The sequence below is a fragment of the Chamaea fasciata genome, unplaced genomic scaffold (genome assembly GCF_029207755.1).
Source record: "Chamaea fasciata isolate MVZ Bird 193981 ecotype frontalis unplaced genomic scaffold, bChaFas1.0.hap1 SCAF_11, whole genome shotgun sequence".
NCBI lineage: Eukaryota > Metazoa > Chordata > Aves > Passeriformes > Sylviidae > Chamaea > Chamaea fasciata.
Genome location: NW_027094096.1, coordinates 16,205,972 through 16,229,198, shown reverse-complemented (window position 1 = coordinate 16,229,198; position 23,227 = coordinate 16,205,972). Strand labels below are relative to the sequence as shown.

General features: G+C 42.9%; 1 protein-coding gene across 8 annotated transcripts in view; it reads left to right on the top strand.

Moving 5' to 3' along the window:
- Positions 1-20,521, top strand: part of LPP (LIM domain containing preferred translocation partner in lipoma) — a 335,034-nt gene extending 314,513 nt beyond the window's left edge. For all 8 annotated transcript variants that reach the window (XM_066193362.1, XM_066193366.1, XM_066193367.1 and 5 more), the window contains 3 exons: positions 615-793; positions 3,857-3,977; positions 5,559-20,521. In XM_066193362.1, coding sequence (XP_066049459.1) covers positions 615-793; positions 3,857-3,977; positions 5,559-5,687 — 429 coding nt within the window. In that variant the 3' untranslated portion in view covers positions 5,688-20,521. The remainder of the gene's footprint in view (positions 1-614; positions 794-3,856; positions 3,978-5,558) is intronic.
- The last annotated feature ends 2,706 nt before the right edge of the window (positions 20,522-23,227 follow it).

The following is a 23,227-nucleotide window of genomic DNA, read 5'->3' as shown; positions in this document are numbered from 1 at the left end:
GAACTCCTGTCCTTGCAAATGCTTTCCTTGCAGCCACTGCTTTGTTCTCTCCCCAGATTTAACAGTATTCTCTGTGGTGCAAGAGGAAGATCAAGATTTTCACACAAAGCAGATAAAGATATTTTTTTGGGATCTGAATTGACAAAGTAATCAGAGGGTCTCTGTGTAGCCCCGGGAGTTTGCACTTCAGTTTAGCACTGCCCTCTGTGGAACTTGTCTCTGATGAACTCCACAGCAAAAGCTCACTCAGACTGGGTAGTCCAGAGGCAAAAGCCCAGGACTGTTGGCTGCACAACTCCTTCCTTCACGTGCTCCTGGCTACAGAAACTGCTGTATCTCAGATAACCCACCTGATGAGCCATCTCTGATCACTTGTCAGAGCTGCTGAGAGAAGGCTCTGGTTTGTGTTCTCACACTGTTCTAAAGGCTTGACCCAGGCCCTGTGCTGTTATCATACTCTTTGATAACTGTTGACTGTACTGCACTTTATCTAGAAGAAATGAAAAGAAGGTACCTAAAGCTTCCAAGCAGAGCAGCAGCCTCCAACCCAGGTGACCTTTGTAAGTATCCTGCTGAGATGCTGCTCACATCTGTTGTGTATGTCCTCTCTGCAGAATACACTGGAGCAATGCAGTGTCTGTGCAAAGCCCATCATGGAAAGGATCCTCCGAGCCACTGGGAAGGCCTACCATCCTCACTGCTTCACCTGTGTGATGTGCCACCGCAGCCTGGACGGGATCCCCTTCACTGTGGATGCTGGCGGCAACATCCACTGCATCGAGGATTTCCATAAGTAAGGCCTAAGCTGCTGTCAGTGCTTTGCTTGTTGTCTTTGTTTTTTGCCCCTAAAAATTCCCCTTTTTCAGACAGAGCTTTCAGGAAGTCCTGAACCCTCTGCTACTTCTTCCCAAGGCTCTTAAATAGTAGGGAGAGCTTTGCTCTAAGCAGGCATGCCATGGCATACAAGGTTAATTGCTTAGGGGACAACTCTGCTTGATCTCTGTTTTGCTCAGAGCTGAATTGAGGGATAACCTCTGCGTCCCTCTGTTTTAAGTGCTCTGCCTTCCCCTTGCTTTTCACTGTGCATGTGCATGTTTCTCTTCACTGCCTCTACCTGCACTTTCACATCACCACCTCCCTGCTTCTTCCACTGAGCAATTAAGAGAGGTCCTGTCCTCCTGCACTCTGCAGGTGTTTGCTTACCTCCTAGAGGGATCTCAGCGGCCACAGGCTGCTCATAGCTCCTTTTGTTTCTACTTGCTAATTAGCTTTCTAAAGCTACTATAAATACAGCCCTGGTAATAATTTATAGTGAAACTGCTATTTAAAGTAAGTTGAAAGGTATAGCTGCAAGTAATTTCTGTCACTGACACACTACCACCCCCATCATCACAACTAATCTAGGGAAGACAGGTAGATATAATCAGAGCACAAATGTTTGCCCTGTATGGAAAAGACAGATACATTACACCCCTCAATTAAAAGATGAAATCAATACTGACAAATGTGAGTTTACATGTCAACCATTTACCTCTTAATTTCTAAGGGGGTAGACTTAATTAGAGTCTCCTGACATCAGTGTGTGGGTCTGAAAGCTCAAAGAAGCTGGCTGAATTGACAGAAAGGGAAGCAGCCACAATTAACTGGCACGTTAGAATCCAATGAGAGGATGTTCCCTGTAGCTCAGCTAGGCTGAGTTAATTGGCAGCTGCTGTGTTTCTTTGCCTTTCTGTGCCACCAGTTGTGTGTAAGGTAAAATGTGGTCCTGAGCACAGGCCCAACAGGTGTTTTAGGCACCACCCAGGCACCTGAAGGATTTCTCTCACACCCCCTCAACAATTTGAAAAGTGCCCCTTTCCAATACCCCACAGGCCAAGGGCTCACATGCTTTCAGGGGAAAGGGAGCTGATGCCCCACATTGAAGCCTTTTGGAAGTGACTGCATATGGACCTCGGGGCTCTGAGAGTGGAAAGTGGGAGGCTGTCAATCCAAGGAAGGACATAAAAATTGTTGAGTAAAGGATTGAGGGGAAGGTGATGGTAATAGCACAAGACCCAGTGTGACACTCAGAATTTTGGCCAACCACACATTTTGCAGTACTTTGGCCAGCCCAGTTTTAATTGATTAGGGATGACATGTCCTCCTGATCTGGAGGCTGAGTGTTCTACATCGACATCCTCTTGATAACAAAACTGTAGCTGATGCTCACACTGTCACTCAGCTACCCCAAGCTCAGGCCCCACAGTAACAGATCCACATCCCCTGAAATCTGCAGAAATGATCTCAGGATCCTGGGAGATAATATTTGTCTCATAATGAATTACTCATAGTAGCCTGGACAAAGAAATGTAGAAGTATATTTTAAGTACCACATTTGAGCTAAATGGCACAAGGAAGGGCCTGCATGAAGCAGCACATAATTAATTGCCATCACAGCTCCGGTCATATCATGATCCATTTAAGTTATTTTTCAGAGCACTCGTTATAGCCGCTGTTTAATTCATTCTTTCATTAGATCACAGCTACATAGGCATCTTTCATCTGCTGCCAGTGAAATTAATATTTTTCTTTATTCCTAGTACAGATAGATTTTTTTTTTTCTTTTCTAAGATAGTTAATTCTGAGGTGGTTCATGTGACAGGCTGGGTGGCAGAGTCAATCCTTTCTAAGCGTTTCAGAAGAGAAAGGGCCTTTGATCTCCTTGTGTTCTGATGTTTGCCATAAGCTTTGCCCTCTGCCACTCCACAGCCCCTGACCCTGGCCCTCGTTACATGGCAGCAGATTCTGTGTGTGTAGGTTTCCTTTTTTGCCAGCAGAATTTGCAGCCAGGAAACTGGTACTGGTAGGTTCTGAACGAAAACAGCAGATAATGATTCACCACAGGCTAAATGTTCCCAAGCCTAGAAGCAGAGATGGCCACTTCTCCTGGGACCTGAGGAGAGCAAAACCAGAGGGAGTATAGAACATGGGTGAATTATCCAGAAGGGCATATGGTGAGCAATAGAAGGGAAAAAGAAAGGGCTGTGCTTCTCGTGATCCTTGAGCTGCCCCTGATTCAAGTCATTCTCTTCATGCAGTGAGTCATTGTCACTATACAGTTGGAAGTCGGGCTGACTGGAGGAGAGAACATTGGGGTCTCTGCATCCAGACCTGTTCCCTTTTAAGCCTGGACCTTGGATCACAGGGTGGTTGGATAACAGAGTTGGTTTTAGCTAGAAAATGCAGCAAGTAAGAATTGCCCTGATGCTTCTTGCCTGAGAATGAGCACAGCCAGAAATGTGCTTCTGTGTGCATAAGTGGGTAAGATGGTGATGCCTTGAGAGGCTACCTAGGACAGATGTTCGGCAGTGTTAAAGGAATAAAGTAGGTATTTATTAAAAGTTGGAAGTTTAAAGTGGATGGCATTTGATTTTTGTTTTCAAGAGATCTCTTTAAGCAGATCCTGGTCATCTTTCTAACCTTGGGATTTGCATGGATTATCTTAGAGGCTGAGGGTTGTGGCAGTACATAGGTGCCACAACCAAGGGTCATTCAACAGGCACTTTATTTGTTAATTAGGGCATGCAAAATGTTTTGCTGCCTGTCAGAAGTTCGATAAGTCCTCTCCTAATAGATGTTCTTTAGTATCCTGCATGCCTGAAATTGCCTCGTAAGACTAAAGTGCTCCTGCCTCTTTTTTTCCAAGGAGGAGCTGTGCAGAGCTCCAGCCTGTGTTGTGTGTGCACATATGTGTGTGTGTGTGTGTGTGTGTGTGTGTGTGTGTTGGTACAAATGCACACATCTCTGACTGGCTGGTCCAGTTAAAAACTTTTGCTCCAAGTTTGAGGATGACTGTGCCTGTCTTTTGCTTCCTCAGGAAATTTGCCCCAAGGTGTTCTGTGTGCAAGGAGCCCATCATGCCAGCCCCGGGACAAGAGGAGACCGTGCGCATTGTTGCCCTGGATCGTGACTTCCATGTCCAGTGCTACCGGTGCGAGGTTGGTATTCCAGTCACAGCAGGGACAGAAAGCAAGGCTTGGCTTAACTTCCTCCCTACCTCACACTGCTCACATGACAGGCATACCCTATTGTAACCCTGGCTCTACAATCAAATTACTTCATTGACTTCAGCTAGCAAGGAATTTTTCCTCATTTATATCCACGCAAATGAGAGGAAAATCAGGTCCCTTGTTTATAACAGGTTCATTAGGAGAGCAAAAGAATGTGACTCAGGCAATTAGAGCTTAATACTTGAGAACTTCATAAATTATAGTCTGGACACAAATGTAGCTCATCTTTATGGTCTTAAAATGAAAGCTAATGCATGTTAGGATTTGAGCAAGATTGTACAGGAAACTCCGCATATGGCTCTGGGTTGAAGAATTTTAATGGACACATAAACATGATCTTTCTTGTTTTGTGCAATGCTTTTTATGCTACTTTCCCTGTTCAGTTTCATTACACACTTCATGTAATTTTAATGGTAAGAATCTGAAGACAGGGAATAAAAATCACCTTAAAGCAATTAGCATGTGGGAACAGCTGTGTTCGGGAACCTTCAAGAATTCTTGAGTGCTAGTGTTACTTGTTGGATAATACATCAGCCAGATGGCAGGGTAAAAAAATGAGACCAAATATATTTCTTATTGCAGTTGCAGGTTTTAATAACCTTAATCAGAAAGAAGGATGGACTAAGGTTTAAAGGTCTAGGCCGAAACTTGGGGCATCTGGTTCAATTCTCAATCTGACCTTAGCTTTCAGGGTATATATTGGCCCATTACTTTTTTTAAATGCTGGGACGTTCTTACACTGATTCATCATACAGTATGTCCCCATGCTGGCTGCTGAGATACCCAGCTTTCACACACATGGATCCTTCAACAGTCCTGGGCCAAGTGATTGCTTGGTCACACAAGGAGGGGTAATTCCCAACTTTCCTAGCAGCTATACTCAGCCTTAAAGCTTATAGGCTGAGGTCTCTGCAGCAGGTTTGGGGACCTTGTAGTGGGGTTTCCATGTTCCTGTGTGACATCCTCCTTTTTTGCCACAACCTTTTTGGACAGTTGTAATGCAAACAAAGGTGACAGTTCTGGTAAGGGGAGACAGGCAGGGACGTTGCTTAGCTGCCACCCCTGGAATGGAGGCTGTAACTTAGTGGCATTAACTCTTCCAAAGGAGATTACCGGTAGTCAGATACTGGTACTAAACTTTTTCCCAGTGATGCTTCTTTTTTTATCCTTTTTTTGAATTAATAAATATGTGCTTCAGTTTGATGTTTCTCCAATGCTAAAGACCTTTGCTTCCTCAGAAATGTGAAAGGAATAATCTCCTTTTATTTTCAATTGGATTAAATTCAGCAGAGAGCTTGAGAACCTATCTTCTCTGCAGCATTGTCTCTTATCAGAAAATGGCTTAATCGTAAAAGACATCACATACCTCAGCTTCATCCTTTGAGCTGACTCAGGCTGGATCCTGTTACAAGGTGGAGAGTGAGGAGACAGTTTCTTTGACTAATAGATTCTTTGCTTAGTCTTGCTCTTTCTTATTTACTTTGCTCTTCCTGTTCACTTATTTCCTAGGACTGTGGTGGCCTCCTGTCTGAAGGGGACAATCAGGGCTGTTACCCTCTGGACGGGCACATCCTTTGCAAGACCTGCAACTCTGCTCGGATCCAGGCTCTGACTGCCAAGGCCAGCACTGATCTCTGAAAATCAACTGTGACCCACCCCAGGATGCCCACTGGGGGATATTGCACAAGCTTTGCATGATTTCTTTCCAGCCTAGGGTCTGAATTTGTTATTGAAAAAAAAAGAAAAGAAAAAAGAAGAAAAAAAAAAAAGAAGAAAAAAAAGTAAAACTGGAAGGCCTTGGAACAAGAGGGCAGTTTGAGAGGCCATGTTCAGACTGCCTATGACAGGCACCTAATTTAGACACAACTGTTCAGGAGGGCAGTGAGTGAGTCAGAGCAGCTGCTGTATCTGCAGCTGATGCAGTTAAGGGTCACAGCACCTAAGTTATCTGCCTGTAGAAGGAGGTCTGAACATGGTCCTTACTGTGCTTCTGTGTTTGATTCCTGTTTCTTAAGAAGCACATGAAGGTAGAGGGTGAAAGATGGCTGAGGTAGTTATTTCTCCCAAGTTATTTTGAGAACCTGACCAGCTCTCATTGAAGTCATGGGACTTCAGTGTCTGCTGGTGACTTTAATAGGATCTGTGTCACCAGCAGAAGTAGCTCCACTGTTCTAGAAGGTTTGAGAGGAGACGCAGCATTAACACAAACAGTGCAACTGCAACTGTATTGCACCTGAGTGTAGGTGTGATCTTGTATCCTTGGGACACAGATTGGTTATTTCTTAGGCCCTTTCTTGTCTCCACTCCCTTCCAGTTCAATAGGGTTTTTCTTTTACTCATGAAACTCTACTTAGCTATTGCATAAATTTATTCAGTAGTGATGCTTCCAATTCACAATGTACTCACAATCACAGAAAGGTGTGAGCTTGCACACACTGTACACTACAGACACACTACACACACAACATGCTTTTTGATTTACCAGAGGCATAAGCCAGTCATGTCCATTGAAAAGATCTTTAAGGGATGTGGGGCTGGAAACACATTTCTGAAATCCCAGTGGTTAAAAAAAGAAAAAAAATGACTACACAGAACTGCAGTGCAAAGCGATGCTCAAAAAAATCTTATGCCACTCTCTCATACAGCCCACTCTAGTGGGAGCACTGGCAATGTTGATCTCTGGGTAGACATTGAAGGAATAAAGTCTTGTTCCATCTCCTGTTATTGCAGTGGGAGGATTTTCCTTCAGCAGTAACAGAGATTGAATCAGGCTTTGGGATGATACACATTTCTCTGATGTTAACACGTGATCTGTATTTCTCAATAAAAAAACTCAGATCTTGTTTTACCAACAGCAAAAAAGATCCTGTTAAATACATGTTCAGTTTTCATCCTAAGAACGCTAAAGGAGGTATTAAGCCCTTCACTATGCCATTCCAGAAAGCAGGCAATTTTTTTCCTCTTCCATTTTCATCCCAGCCACTTATAACTTGCCTCTGGTGAAATTCATGGCAGTAGAGTGCTGGGCCAGCAACAGCATTTTCATCTTCAGTCCAGAATTAATATATAGGCCAAGGTAAATAAAACCTGGGCACAGATAATCTTTTTTTTTTCTTCACATGATCATGAGTTTGGGGGGGTTTTTTGGGGTTTTTTTTGTATGGTTAATTAAAAACAAATCAAAAAATAAGAAATCCATGGCATTCTGAGCAGCTATAATAGTCTTGTTCATGAAACCCATAATAACTAAGGTGCAAATTACATAGTGAGGGAGTAATTTTCATATCACTGAATTGACATTAATATCTTATTTGCAGATGTAATCAAGGAAAATACCTTTCTTTGCACTTAAATTAAGAAGCAGAACTGAAACAGTTGCAGGCTGATTGACCATATAAGTGACAAACTGGCACTTTTCAAGAGTAAGTTATAAGATTTTTTTTTCATGCATCCCACTGAAAAACAATAAGAATGTGGTGCTTTCCTCTTTGTATCAGGCTTCTGTTAGAGAGAATAATTATACCCACTAATGCTGAAAAGAACAGTTAGATGAGCTGAACTGATAGGAAACAAAGGAAAAATTGTGATGTGATACTGCAGCTCCTGCAAATGGGGCATTTCTTTTCAGTTTAGCACTAACCTTTCTGGAAGAGCACTGTGATATTCAGTTGCTTCAGCTGTCTGTGGTAAATTCAAATGCAGAAATACCAGTCTGAAACCTCCGTTCCTTACATGGTTTATATGTTGGCAAACTTCACCAGTGTCAGGGAAGTTTCCCAAAATTCACAGCTTGAAATGAATCCTTCTTTGTAAAGGGTGGCATCATTGAGCAGAAGACTTCCTTTACCACCACAGGGGCTGTGCTGAAGCAGTTTGACTTTTTATACTGGATTTCTACCCTGGCCTGCAAGAATGTTACTGCCTCAGACGTAAACAGATTTTCTGGCACCCTGGCTCCCACTAGGTTCCACCTGGGCTCCTGCTCCCTGAACCGTGGCATATAAGGTCCTTCTGAGCTCGCTTCTTGACATGCAGTCTGCACCACCACCAGTCCAAAAAAACCTTGCAAATACTGAGCTAATCTAGTTTGAACTAACCCTACAAAAACAGGGGAGGTCAGTGCTGGGATACTGGTGATAATGGGACGCATTTGGATGCAGAATCAGCCATTCATCAGGCAGAAAACTTAGCTCTGGTCTTCCTTACTCTTGTGAGTGTTAAATCAAGTGGCTGATGAGACTCTCCTGAATAACACTGGGGTAATTGATGGGAACAAGCTGCTGTGCCTTCCAGCAGAATGTGGCCTAGACTAAGGGGGGCACAAATTCAGAGCCTTTGGGATTTTTACAGCCCTGCCTTAGCTGGACTGGAGCAAGTCATCTGGCTCCTTGTCTTCTGCCCTCTGCATGAGACAGCTTCTTTGCCGTTTCCCACAGACATTATGGGGATTAAACTAGTCACAGATTAGCCCAAACTACTGATTTCTGGAGCTCTATTTTCTTTCCAGAAAAGTTTGCTGGTATGTAGGCTTGGGATTCCAGCCCATTTCAATGCATGCGGACAGCCAGGAGATCCAGCTCTGAATCCTCTCTGTTATGAGAGTGCTGTGGTGAGTTGGGCTGGCATGCAGGGAGGTGAGAGCCAAACTTTTCAAGCATTAAATACTTCATGGATGAAATATGATTGACAAAGATTCAACAGTGTTGATGTTTGAGGTGCTGTGGCTGGTTTCTAGACCTGACACATCTGTGCAAAGGTACTATGATGGGAGTTTTTTTCACCTGTAGACACCAAAGCCATCTGCCTGTTGGAAGGAGTGAGTGTCCAAAACCCTCTTCTTTATTCTGTGTGGTTTTGTTTTCCAAAATTGCTATAAATATACTTGAAAGATATTGTATATACATTACAGAGGCTCTCATCACCCACATGTATATGGAAATCGCCCCACTGATGCTTCAGGATTTAATTAGGAAATGCTGGTGGTATTTATCTCAATTGCACTGCAATTAGGAACCACTGGGATATGGCTTCATCGCAATATTTATCACATATTTATAATATGTCATGTTTATCTGTTCCAAAGAAGGAGCCTTTTTGCCAAAGAGACCTTACTTTTTTAAAGTTGTATCTTAGCCATGACAGAAACTCACATCATCTGTGACTGTGGTAATGTCCAAACTGTTCCTTTCAGAAAGAATTGGAAGATCACACAAACATTTCTGTTCAAGTCTGCAGTTTCTGCTTATGCCGCTTTATCTTTGCCTAGCATTTGTTGGCAAGTAGGGCCTGATCCCATGATTTGTGTGGCCAGACAGGGCCCAGGATCAGGTTCTAATTTAGCAAAACATGTAAGTTCCTGGGGTTTGTTTAAGCACAGACTTAAAGCCATTGCATGGTGCGACATAAGCCATTAATACCAGACTGGTTCTTTATCCCCTAATCATACAGGTTTGATCTGGGTAGGATGTGGGCACAGTCAAATTTCTATCAAATTACCCAGAACACAGGAAATGGCTCCTGTGTCACCCTTATGCCAACTGCAGGAGAGCACCACAGCTGATCAAATGTAACATTTGGATGACAGGAGGCTGAGTTGTTACAAGATGAGTGCTTTGTGTTGGGTGGCTCTGGCACCTTCCATATGTCACAAGTAGCCCTACAGCCAGATTTACTGTATCTTTGAGCAATGGCTTTAAAACTGTCTACTTAAACTTTCTCCAGGAGATTGGGTTGCCTTGGTTACAGCCCAGTCCTTAAGCATATCCCCAAGGCTAACACTAATATTTTGTGAATGTGATGTTTTATTGTCACTTATTTTTTTCATTGAACATTGCTTTTGAAAACAGAAAGCCACACCAATTCTTTAGCCTATCAGATAACACACCTTTAATTTTGGTTTTAGGAGCAGTGTTAATATTATAATTCTTAGATTTTTATCACAGCTGCAAACACACTTGTGTAATGACCTAATCATAGAGGTGTGGGAGTACCAAAGTGTTTGTCACTCTACATAATAGTGTTCATCCTGATAGGAGGAACGAGGGTTTCACAAAACACAGGCCTTAAGTTGACTTTCTCCCTATCAGTAAAATGTGCCTGAGAAGAATGAGAAAAAAGTGTCTTTAAAGAAATGGTGGTTGTTATAAAGAATATGTGACAAGTCTGTCTGAAATCTCTTCGGACCTGTTATGGCTGCTGCCTGGCTGTGGTTAGCTCAAGCCTGGCTTAGGTTTGATAAATGCTGGTTCCTTTTGATTTTGAGAAAGTCTGGAAGGCAAGGGATAACAGGACCCAAGAGAAGGTTCTTGAGAGAAATCTTGTGTCAAGGATAAGTGTTAGACACCTGGTGCTTGTGCTGAGTGGCTCAGAAAGGGTTTGAGTTGCTGACTGGTGTCTGTTGGTGTCTGGCTCCTACAGCTGGGTCACAGGGTTGATTTGCTGGTTGTTCAGCAGCCTGGGTGGACAACACCTCGCACACGTTCAGTACTGCGAGCTGGGGCTGTTGGAGGGGGGGTGCTGAACCATCCCCCAGTGCAAAAACACCAGCAATGGTAACTGAGGGTTTGTTGTGGAAGGAGGGCAGAACTGCTCCATAACCTAGAGGTTAGGAAAATACAGACCAAGAGAGCTGTGAGAACACTATTTCCAGTTAGAGCTGGTTGCAATTTTTATACTAAATTAGGTGATACCAGAAGGGCTGGTTTTTTTTAAATGAGAAATTCTCTCTTTCTGCAATGTTACCCACAACATTTTTGGGGGGTTGTTTTTGCTGATATGATTTAAATGATACTGAATTTTTATCTAAATAAGTTTCAGAATTGTTAACAAATATTTTTATTTCTCCAAGACCATGTCATCTTCTGGAGTTTTTTGTAGTTGTTGAGTTTTTTCTGCTGGTAAATTAAAGTTTCTGTTACAATTCTGAAAACTTATTTGGATAAAAATTCTACTTCAAACCAAGCAAACGTTCTTGGGAAATGGTTCAATAGTGGACCTGGAGAAATAAAAAAAGCTTTGAAACTTCTCACAAGATTTTTTTCCCCCTATTTTTAACTAGTGTTGCTAATTTTGAAGTCACTGTTTCTTTTGTTGGAGCAATCCAAGTAATGTGACTCTTGTAACAGTGTTACTTCTGTTGTTCTTCTTATCCATCTTAAAGCCATGGAGTGGCTGGCTATAGGGACTGCCAGTGTCTTTTTCTGTGGCAACTGCAATTTTCGTGTTTTTATCTTGGGGTCTTTTTCTGTTTGGCTTTTCCCCCTGAAATTACTGAAGAATATAAGCACATTATGACAACTGTCATGAAAATCAGGAGATACTGATTGAACTTCAGCTCCTTTCTGGGCTTGGGAATGGCATTTTTCCTTAAACATTTCTAGAAATATTACCTGCCTTCCTCAGCATTTCAACTTTGAATTTGCAGCAGTTGGTTACCCAACTGGCATTTGGAGCCTGAGAGAGAACAGACTTTACACCTGTGAAATTATAATGTTCATCCAGTATCTAAAAATCTCAGAGAAAAAACATAACCTCAGTAGGTTTCCTGGTGGACATTGAGGAAGAGCTCTCATTTCAGCCTGGAGATTTTCTGCTGTGGCCTGAGAAAAACTAAGTTCCACCCTTGCAGAGCAGTCTGATATACACACACATCAGGTGTTCGTGCGGCTATAACTGGTAGAAATCCAGACTGCAATATTGACTGTTGCTGCTTATACTCCACTGGGGTTTGTTCCTGACTACATATCCCTGGTCTCTGGCTTCATGTAACGTGTGGAAGCACAGGGTTTATCACGGGTAGCAAGAGCATCCAGTTAAAACTCATTTTTTTCTTTTTTAAAATTTTGCTATTCGTCCAGTATTCTTATCCTACCTAGATATCTTAGAAAATGAGGAAGGAAACAGAAGCCTCAGTGGTGGCATTACCTTTACATTTCCAGGGGTTAGAGTCCCTCCCCAGGAACATCACCCTTGGGGTGTCCCTGCTTTCCTGCCTCTGCCTCCCCTTGTCCACAAGCCTTTCTCTTACCCACTTTTTCCATGTCCTCAATGTGCACTCATCTTTGCAGTAAAGATGGTTTCTTACTTACTTCACCGAGGTATTGTGAGTCTTGGTTAGTAGTTGGAAAAACTTGTTCAGATCTTTAATCAAGTAGTTTTGTGCGTCCTTAGTATCAGTGGCCTGCCATATGGATATCAAAGAAAATTGTTATAATTATTGCTTTTAAAATGATTATGAAATTGTGCCTTACTTTTTCAGTCATATTTAACCATGTAATTTAGAACCACATGATTGCAGGGATTTACCATGAAGAAATATGTTTGAAGGATAGTTTGTTTTTTAAATATTTTTTTTCCTCAAAAATGATTTTATTAGCTTTTCCTCTTTTTTTTTTTTTCTCCCCACCGGTTATATTCCTTTAATATGTTTGTGTAAAAGGGCAGCCAGAATTTGCATTCGTGAGAGACAGAAGATTTTATTTGGTCTTGGATGTAGAGCTTTCATTTTCTTTTATGTTCCTTCAGGAAAATTCCTCTCTCCCCAATTACTCATACTGAGATGTCTTTAAATGCAGGCTGACCAGTAAGGGTTTTTTGTTGTTGTTTAATTTAGTGTGTGGTTTGCTTTGTGGTTGTGGTTTTTCTTTTAATTAACCAGATATCGAGTGCTGGGGAGGCATTGCACATTAATGCAGAACGTTAATGCTAATTTTCACAGAAAAGACAAAATTAGAGTCTTTCCCTGTCTGCAGTGCAGTTTTGTTACTGCTCTGTGTACAACACTAATATTAAGCCAGACTGTAAAGGCTAAATACCCAGAGTGACCTACTTCCATTCACCAGCAAGAATCCTTTGTCAGCTGACTCCTGTTTGTTTGTTCATTTTTAAATGTCGGATTACAGAATGAACATCTCCTAAAGATGAAAGAAAACAGTGTTTTCATGTGCAGGAAATTTGGGGTTGCAGTAAGAGAACATTTTCTTTGTGAATTTGGATGTCATGGTGTTTTAAGCTCCTGCCTGGAGCCTAAATCAATTTGGCCTCTCATCCAGTTCATCTAACTGGTGCTCCTAAAAGGCTGCAACCCTGCAAAAGCTCATGCAGCATTTTTGGCTGCCTTCCCTTGCTCCCATTTGGTACATATTTGCACAATTTAACTGAGCTTTTCTTTCTGCTGAAGGTCAGATGCAAGCGATACGAAACACTAAACTTTATAAACAAGCAAAACCATTTCAACCACAGCATTTTGGACTAGAATGGATTTTTAGGTGGCGCACTGTCTGCTGGCCCTTGGAGAGGGGATCCTGAGACTGCATTGGCCTGGAACAGGATGAAAAGCCACAAGCCTTTTTTTTTAATAAACTACTTACTGTAATCCAGCTACACAGTTTCAGCCTCACACTTCAGAAGAAGCTTCCAGTAGCTATGCACGTACAGGCACTTTCTCTCTTGCAGAAAGTGAAACTTTCCCAACCAGAGTAAATTTAACCTATTGCATAAGATGCTGGAAGTTGGTTGTTTTTTTTATTTTCTTTGGGATTCTCACTGTAACCTCTGTGTGCAGAGGATGAATAGCTTTTCTTTTTCCCCTTCTTTTTTTTTCCTGACAAGATTAGATGTTGCATATTGATGAGCTAGCATTTCAAAGGTCCGTAGGGCTTTGGAACATATTAAGAATCTCTGAAGTTTAATATTCACCATGTTTTAAATATTCAGAAGGAAAAATCTGCATAAAATGGCTTTTGATAAATACGTTCTAGGGATTCTTTCTTCCTATCTTACACAAGCATTGTGGGGACTGTGGCTGTGCCAGTTTTGTTCCAAAGTGTCTTTTGTTTCAGCATTTCAGGATCATTTTGGTCCCATTTGTATGCCCAGTACCAGTCCTGAAGTCTCTTAAAGTTTCTACAGGGACTGTACAGCAGACAGGTGGATGTGACCAAGAAAAAGGCTCAGGTGAGCATTGGAACTCCTGAATATCTGCTTGGGGGCTCCCTCCTTGTGACAGCTGGGCACATCCAGCCCTTTTCTGTGCCTGCTTCTCATGATAGGGTTGGGATCCGTCCAGTGGTCAGGCCCAGTTGAGATCTTTCTGCAAAGGTGCTCTATACCAGTGGGGTTTTGAGATTGGAAAGGGCAATATCCTGGCTGCAGGAGGAAAGCAAAGTGCCATTTAATGCCTCTCAGTCACCCCTTCCTTGGAAGTCTCTTTGGTGAGAATCTCAGCAGTAAAAAAAGTGCCTTTAGGAGAAATCCTCCCCTGGGGATGCTCCATTTCTCATGCTCTTGAAAATCTGATTCAAGAGCATGAGGAGGATCACTTGCTGGCTGCAGAGGCGCAGCTATTTTGCTGTATTCCCAACACATGTCCTTACCCTCCATGTCCCATGGTACATCCCAGGGTGTTGCAGGACAGCACTTTGGGTCCCTCTCACACCCAGCCTTGACTTTGTCACACCAGTCCCTGTTGAATCAGTGCCTGGTATTTGTTCTCAGGACCGCTCTGGCTCAGGCCAAGGGCACCTCGTGCCTCTATGCAAAAGATGGTGCTTTCAGGTTTTACCTTACAAATAATGCAGCCCTTTCAAACTCACCTTTCTTCTCTCATGTATTCTTGACAGAAGTAGGATTTTAAATATTTCATAGCATTCTTCTTTCTTCTTCCTTTTTGCCGGATGCCTTGAAAACATTGTCACATTACGATCTGGGGGGGATCAGGATCAGTTTCCTTTCCTTCTTGATTGCATGGTGTAGGTTTGCAATGAGAGTTTTGTCCTTTTTTCTTTTTTTTTATTAGTCTTACAGAACAGATGCCTTCATTTTATGCAGAGAAAGATTGTCTATGATTAGAGCTAATCCAGGATGGCAGGATTGGACCCCCACAGTGAAAGCTGGAAAAGTGATTGCAAAAGTATTCTGTTTCTCCTTTATTAATTGCACAGGAAGTTTCCACCAAAGGCTCATGTAGCCCAACTGGCCTATGTAATAAGTAGCAGGGCCTGTAATTACAGTCTGTTTTCTGATCCTATCTGTGCTCTGACTTTCTAGGCATTGCAGTTCTACTTACATCTGGCTCTTTGTCACCTTTTTAAATTTTTGATTGGTCACTAAGGGGAGGAGAGCACGAGCCATGAGCCCTGCGAGGTGCAGCGAGTATAAACGAGGGAGTCCTGCTCCCTCTCAGGTATCCACCTGATTTGGGACACAGAACAGAGCACCAGGAACAGGAGGATTTTACCAGTCATGCAGCAGAGGAAGTGGGCTGCCTGCCAACTGGGTATCTTTCAAGACCTCAGAGTTCTTTATAGGACTGGAAATTTGAACCTTTTACAGGTCTTAACTAGTGTACTCTCCTGTGAGATAGTTCATCAGCATTTCTTTGCTTGGAGCTGTTCCTACAGGATTTGACCCTTTTTCTCTGTAGGATTCAAGGTTTTATGTTTGCAAAGAGATCCTTCCCCACATGGCATGAGGAGGGAGAGGGCTTTTGGCATCCTGCAGAGAAGCTGTGTTACAAATTGTGATATCAATGTGGAAAGCAAGAGTAACTGGAGTGGGAGGGGTAAGGCAGTGATTTACATGTGGTTCACTCCCAGGTTCACCAGCTCTGAGCACCATGAGCACAGCCTCAAGCAGATGAGCTCCCTGGGGTGTCAGTTCTGAGACCTGCAAGGGAATAATGGGCTCCTGGTTGGAGTGTTTGGTGCTGGTCACTTTGGCAGTAGTCTCTTGTCTCTGAAAACATGCACTAAACTTTGGGTAAAGCTACAGAATGGTGCCTCCCAGTCTTTTTTCTCAAGGCAGACTCCCAGTACTATGTTTGATCAAGAGGAATGAAAACCAGTAGGCAAATACTCTACTCTGGAAAAAAAAAAACATTAGCAATCTACTATGGATACTTTTAATGTCCATTAAACTGTTACACAAATTGTCCCTTTTCTACAGCTTGCACTGCTATTTCATTATTTTAACCTGACTTCTGTTTAAAAAATACCACTCAATTATTTTTTATTTCTTTGTAACTCTGCTTCTAAGAAAGTTGATGCTTTAAAGGAAAAAAAAAAAAAAAAAACAAAAAAAAACAACTTAGTTTCAAACATGGGTTTTTCAGGCTTCTAAATTAATAATTTCTACACCTGACCCAGTTCCTGCAGCTGCCAAAAAAGAAAAGAGAAAGCTATTTAAATTTCTCATAGAACCATTTATCTCTTAAAATATGCCAAGGCAATTTGAGGTGGGGGTGGAGACTCAGCTATTTATCTCAGCAGCTTGATTTTTCTCTTTATGTTTCCAACTGTCAGGGGGAAAAAACCGGTAGGAAGCTATTCTTGGGCTATTATTGATGTATTGTGTTGCCATTATGCAGGATGTCTGCTTTGCTATATACGGAAGGACATTAATAATAGCCATCTCCCCTGCCCCCACCCTCGGTTCCTCTTTGGGAAGATATGGTTTAACTGGAGCATCTGCTATGTTCAAATTGCTGCTCCTTCCTCCCCTTCCCCCAGTTCATTCCCAAACTAGTTTTAGGAATGAGGGCTAAGGAAATAAGGAGACATTATTTTTGTCATTTTTCTGCCTACTTCTGTGGTTGCTCCAGGCAAATAATTTCCATGCCCTGTACCTGTCTGCCCTTTTCCTTCCCATGTATTGCCCCTGCTTTCATTTTAAGTTCATCAATGCAAAGAAAAAATCCTTTCTTGCTGTCTTTTTCTCACAAAGGCTGGCTGGCAGAACGGGCTCAGCAATAGACCTCTGATTTGTTATTACCCAGCATTTCATATCCACAAACATCGGTTTCATTATTTCCAATTAGTAGGAAAATGTATTCCTGTTCCCATCCCTTCTACCCCAGGTTTAAAACATTCTTAGGAGACTTTAAAGGGTCTAACTACTTGTTTAAAGACTCGGATGCTTGTTTTATTTTTGGAAGCAAAGTGTACAATGAACAGGAATAGTTTGATGTTTAAAAAACAGCCCCAGTTCAGCATTCCCCTGAAGTGCTGGAAGTCCTGTCTCTGCAGGGCTGTGCCAGCAGCGTGACAGCACAGAGAGCAAAGCCAGGTTGAAAGGGAAAAAGAACTGGCCTGCCCCACTTCATCTGTGAGAAGAGAGAGGTGAAAATAATAAGCGTGACAAGAAAATAAAGGGCAGAATTGCTCCAGTTTTTTATTTTAATGGCTGTTCCTATGTCTCCCGCTGATTTTGTTCCATAGTAGCTTTGCTTATTCAGCATTTTTTATAATCAGGACCATGTGCTTTTTCATGGTGTCATTATTTTTACTTTTCATTTGTTGAGTTGTAGTCTTGCCCCGGTTCCCATAGGATATGGAGCCACTTTGGGTTGGGCACTGAATGAAGACAGTTAGGAGCTCTGTCTAGTAGAGCTTACCTAAAATTTGGAACTAGCAAATGCAATCAGAATATTTTTCAGTCTGCTATAGAGAGGTTTTCAAACTAGGAATTCTACATGGGAGGAATGCCTTCACTGGGGGGAATGCTTACATTGCAAAATGAAATGGAGATGGCCATTCAGTGTAGTTTCTTGTTGGTTTTATAATCTTCCTTGGTGTTGTAAAAGGAGAAAAATTACACCCTCTGTTCCCTAAGCTAAGCCAGAGCCCAGTATCTCTTCTGCAAACATTTGCTCCAGCTCCAGCTTTGCACACTGCTGCAGCATGGACGTGAGAAAGGCCTGCTAAGGGAGCAAGGTCAACCTCATCCCCTCCACAGCCAGTCCTGCTCCCCATGGTGAGTCTGCGTCCAGCCCAGGGCTTGATCCTGCCTTTCTAGTGGGAGTATTTTGCCAGAATCAGCTGTTTTCTCTCTGCCATTAGCTATGGGATTGTGTGCAATGATGAAGATTTGCAGGGAGGGAGGAGAAGATCCTGTTCCAATTAGGCTGCCTTTGTGCTAATGTTTCATTCAGGGCTGCATGAGATAAGAGCAGTTTGCACTGAAATGCACAGCCGGAGGTTGTAGCTTGTGTTTCAACTGTGTTGAGATGGTACCCATTGAAAATCCGAGCTGGGGCGCTTTTTTGCATCTGCCAGTCCTTTACTGACAGCTCTGTGTGGGCTGGAAACACATTTCAGTTTGGCAAATGGACATTTTGTGCCTTGTCCCCCAAGTCTGATCTAGTTCTTTGCTTTATCCACCTAAAAAGTAGCATTTCTCATGTGCCTAAGTAGCTGAGCTCCTGACAAGCATCTCAGCAGAACAACCAGCAAGGTGACAAGTAGGCTATTGACAGAGCTGCCTTTACAAAAAGTGTATTCCACTTTCTTCACTGTGTGCCTTTTCAGAGACCTGCTGTGCTCCTTTATGGCAGCAGAGAAACAGTCCTAGTGCTGGGCAGGGATGGGAACTAGGAGGGTGACGGAGAAGAGAAGCAAGAGGCTAATGCTGAGCATCTGTTCTCCACGGGGATAAGCAAAGCAATGGCTTATCCCATCAGTACAGCTTGTCTTGCTTTACACACCCTGTTGACTGGTGGGCAACTGTTCTGTAGCAGAGGTACTTGGTATATCTCCTCAAACATCTCCTCCTGATCAGAACTCCAGAGTCATTAATATCTGAATAATTTATTCCCTTAATATTGTCTCTTATAAAATCTCCATCACTCTTTTTATAATGCTAGAAGAGAAAATGTGAAGGTGAACCAAAGTTTGATTGGTGCTACTGTATTGAAAAGGCTGATTTTTTTATTGAAAAGGTTTTCAATCCTCAAAATAACGTTTTAGCAAACTTCTCCCTGCTGTGATCAGACAGGAAATGCAAGGTATATTGGAAATGCAGTAAAGGGAAAGACTTTGTGTTGATGCTCTGAACTGCACCACTGTGACCTCCTCTGCTGTCTCTTTGGAGAGTGAGAACTGAGTATTGGTAGAGGTATGGGCCGAGCCAAGTAATGCCTGGACTTTCTCATAGTCTTGCTAGAAAGGATCTGCCTTGGTGAGACATCAACTTCCTTAATGGTCCTATACTTTCCCATGCCACAGCTTGTGTTCTGGACAGTTAGAGAGACTGGAGAGCAGCCTCCAGTTCCTTCCCTCTAGTTAGTCAAATGAGAGACTCTGAGTACTTATTTTGCAGTTTTATTAACATCACTTTCCAGAATAGAACAAACAGAAGAGGTTTGTCATGTTCCAGAGCTCAATCTCTCACGCTGGCTTTACCTGTGGGTAAACGGAGGTGTGAACCACACATAGGTCGTTCCAGAAGGATTCCTCTTGGCCACATACCCCATGGAGAACCCCCTAAAGCTGGGAGAATGATTTAGCTCTTTCAGAGTGCAAGGAGGAAGTGCCCCCAGGAATGTATTTGTCCTACATAGCTGCTATGCTTTGGCCTATCCCTGCCAGCTGCAGACCTGTCTGCTCAATGGTCCACCGGGGATGATCTGTACTGGATGTGCAGGAACCATGGTTTGAGGTGATGTTTCAGCTTCGTGGTCGTTGTCGGTTTAGCCCGTGAGATGGAGAAGGTTTTGCGTTGTTGCCTTTCTTGCAGTTGGGAGGGAGCGTGACTGGCCACTCTCCTCCTTGTCCGGTGTCAGCAGACAGAGGATCTCAGTGGTATGGGAAGCATCTTCCTTTTAAATGTGAATCACTAGCCTAGGGATCTGGGGAAGGGGGGGCACAAGGAAGCACTTCCTATGTGAGGAATGCTTCTGGTGCACACTCTATGCCCTCAGATCCTAATGAAGTATCATTACTTGAGCTTTTAGGACTGGTCTCCTGTCTGTCAGAGCTTGGGGGTACCAGAGTTTCACTCCTTGCTGAGGAAAAGCACTACCCAAGTCTGTGGGGAACCTAATCCTGCTGCCATTGGAATTTTCCTGATTCCTGTGAGTTGCTGAATGCACCTCCTGTGAGCTGCTGAGTAGCCTCCCTTGTCACTGAACCCATCAGGCCACTTGTCTCCCTCACTGACTACTTCCACAGGGCTTTGAGGGCACTCAGGAATGCAATCAGCACCTTACAGGATCGATCTGCTAGGCAATAAATGAAGTTTTTTCTCTGGTAGCTTGTGTGCAAGAATTGAAAATCATTTATTCCAATTTGTTCTGAGGACAGATGCAGCATATACACATTTTCTATATTTATAAATATATATAGATATATATTTTGTTCTCAGCTAGTTACCTCTTCGAAACTGCAATTTTCAGAGCAACTGGCATATATTTTTTATTCAACACATAAAATAACTTTTTACAGTAAGAGAATGAAAGCTGTTTTAAGCATGTGTTTTCTGTATTTTTATTATGCATTATCCAATTATATTGAGATGTATTTTCCTCTTTGCTCTGCTCTTTCAGTTGTTATCCTTTTTATCAGTTATGCTTTTCAAATGTTTTGTAAGGGAAAAATAAATATGCAAAATCGCCAGATGCCTTTTTTCTTTGCAAAAGAAGTATCACAAATGCTTTTTTATTACATTTTACCAATCCAATAAACTTCTTATAAATTTCATTTTTGTTTGCTAGCGTGTGAAATTATTTTTTCAAGTTGAATGGTATTTACTTTCTCCCAGCCTCCACCTGCAATTATGCTTCATATCCTTCATCTTTTTCTCTTTTAGGTTCAAAATTTCATTGTGTGGCTCCTGAGCATACCTATTTCAAGAGTCTCTTTCAATGTTGGGTGAAGTAAGGATGCAAAAGTGTCACAAGAGAAGCTCCCCTCTGTCATACTGACCATCTCTTGATGAATTTTGCACTGTTCCTAAAAATGTGTGCCTTTGAAGTGGAGAGCACTCCATTCCTAACTCACGCAGTAATCTGCAGAGTTGGACTGTATGGGAAGGTGTCCACAAATGTTCTCAAATTTGGGTTGTGATGGGGTGACAGCAGAGCCAGACACTGTGCTCTGCAGCTGAATGGAGGAACATTATTCAAACTGTTATGGGGAGAGTAGAAAGAAGTGTGGTTAGCAAAGCCTATCTCTTCTAGAAACTGGTTTCTAGACTATCATTGTGGTAAATAATCAGGATTGTTCCCATCTGCTTAAAAAATGTCACTGGTTGGCATACAGCCCAACATCCACCTCTCCAGCCAGAGAACCTGGTGCGAACTGAGTGCTCTCCCTGACAGAAATGCTTCCTGTGGTGGGGAGTCCAGTGTATCCCGCTGAGCTTTTCCACAAATACATGCTAAATATCTGCACCCTGCTTACACCCTCTGTTTTTCTACCCTTTCTATCCTTGGACCTTTTTATAAAAGTCCTTTTCTCTCAGAAATCTCCTGCGCAGTGCTGCACAGATTGTCTTCAAGGTAGGATTCATTTCCATGAACTTTAGCAGCCTGGAAGGCAGCTTCATTGTCTAAGGTGGACCTTCTGTCAGTGGAGAAGCTGTGTCATCTTTTCTTTAGGTAAGCATCTGAGACAGGTTTGTTCTGTGCCTTTAAGGGTTAAACAAGATGAATACTGTTCTCCCTATGAGCAAAAGTGGTTATCTTAGAAGAATTTTTGACAGTTGTAGAAAGATCCCAAGCCACACAATAGAGCTAAACCCATTCCCTCCATGTCATTCCCAAGAAAACTATCTAGTGTGACCTTGAAGACATCTGCATATGGAGATCCCACAACCTCCCCTGGCAGTCCTCACCCTTGGACAGTCTCTCCTACTGTCCAGACCGAATATTCTTGGCTGTAAATTAAATCCCATCCTTACTTTCCCACCACCAGGGAAAATGAAGGACTTCTTTAGTAGGTTATGTATTGTCAGGGGATGCTTTGTTAGCCGTGGAATGAGGCGCAGGCAGCGGCCTTGCTCCCAGCTGCTCCTCCCCTTCCCCAGAGGATTTAGGAAGGGCCTGTGTTCTCCCTCAGGAAAGGACAAACTGCAGCTTGTTCCTACAGGACACGGGAGTTTGACAGGCTTTGTCTTGGCAGTAAAGGGAGTGTGATGGTGTGGGCTTTCAAGTCTATTCAAACTGCTGTATAGTTTTCCAAACTCGATATTATTACTTCCTTTTTAGCACAAGGTACTTTTTCCTAAACTTGTTATGATGGAAAAGTTCCAGGGATACGTTGTCCACGCACAAATCAAAATGCATTAGCAGGCCAGAGACCAGAGGCGAGGGCCAAGGGTGGGGGAGCTATTAATTCCATAGTTTGGCACTGCTTTTCTTGCAATCAAAGGCTACAAGAATCCTTTGAAGATAATGAAAGCTTTGGGAGTGAAGTGTATCTAAAATCCAGGTGCCAGTGGAGGCCGTCCTGGGGCTGAGGGAGGGATGGAGGCAGAGGTGACTGTTTGGCTCTGTTGGTGACATCCCTGGCCAGATAAAGAAGCAGTCATACCCCTGTGTTCTCCTGGTTCAATGGCTGTCTCCAGCTGTGGCTACTGGACATGTAACCACCTGGCTTTAAAGAAAGATGGCTCTGGGATGTTTATCGTGATGTTTATCTAGGCTAACCTACTATATGACTTCTTTGTCAAAAAGGGAGTTTTATTTTGCTTTCTAGTCAATTTCAGGAAGATTTTAGGGCTTCCTGAGCTTTCTCAGGGGTTTTCAAAGCAGATACGAAACCCAGAAGGCTGATAAATCTGTCCCCAGTGCTGCTCTTAATATTATTATTCCAAACCCTTCCCAGAACACCAGTATTGGTTTGGAATAATAGTTTGGAAGGGAAAAGTCCAATGCAAGAGAGCAGCAGGGATCCCTCTCTGAGAGATGGATGCCTCTAAAGGGCAGTTTTTCCAACACAGCTTTAACAGGTTCTTCATGGCAGGGTGAGCTGCTTTCTAGAGAGGTCTCTCTCATGCCATTAACTGTCAAGGGACACTGAAAGACTATACCAGACCTCTTCCTTTCAGACAACTGAAACTGGAGAAGATGAATGGAGAAGTGAGTGGGCCCTTTCACTGCTCCATTCCCCCAAAAATGGCAGGTGGCTGCACCACAACAGCACACAGCACCACCACAGCTGCAACAACAAGCGGAAAAAAGGGGGAAGAGGAGTTTGGGTGGGGCTGTCAGGAGAATTGCTGCTGCTGTCACTGTCACGTGTCACAACCTGCCAGGGTCCTGCAAAACGAAGTGCCACTATTCCAGTGACACCAAGGAGTTCCTTTCCCCAGGGAGCTCATGTGAGGAAGACTGGGAGCTCTCTGCCTCTGGTCTGCCCAACGAGGCAGTCCTGGAAATGGTGAGTCAAAGGGGGTAAAGCCAA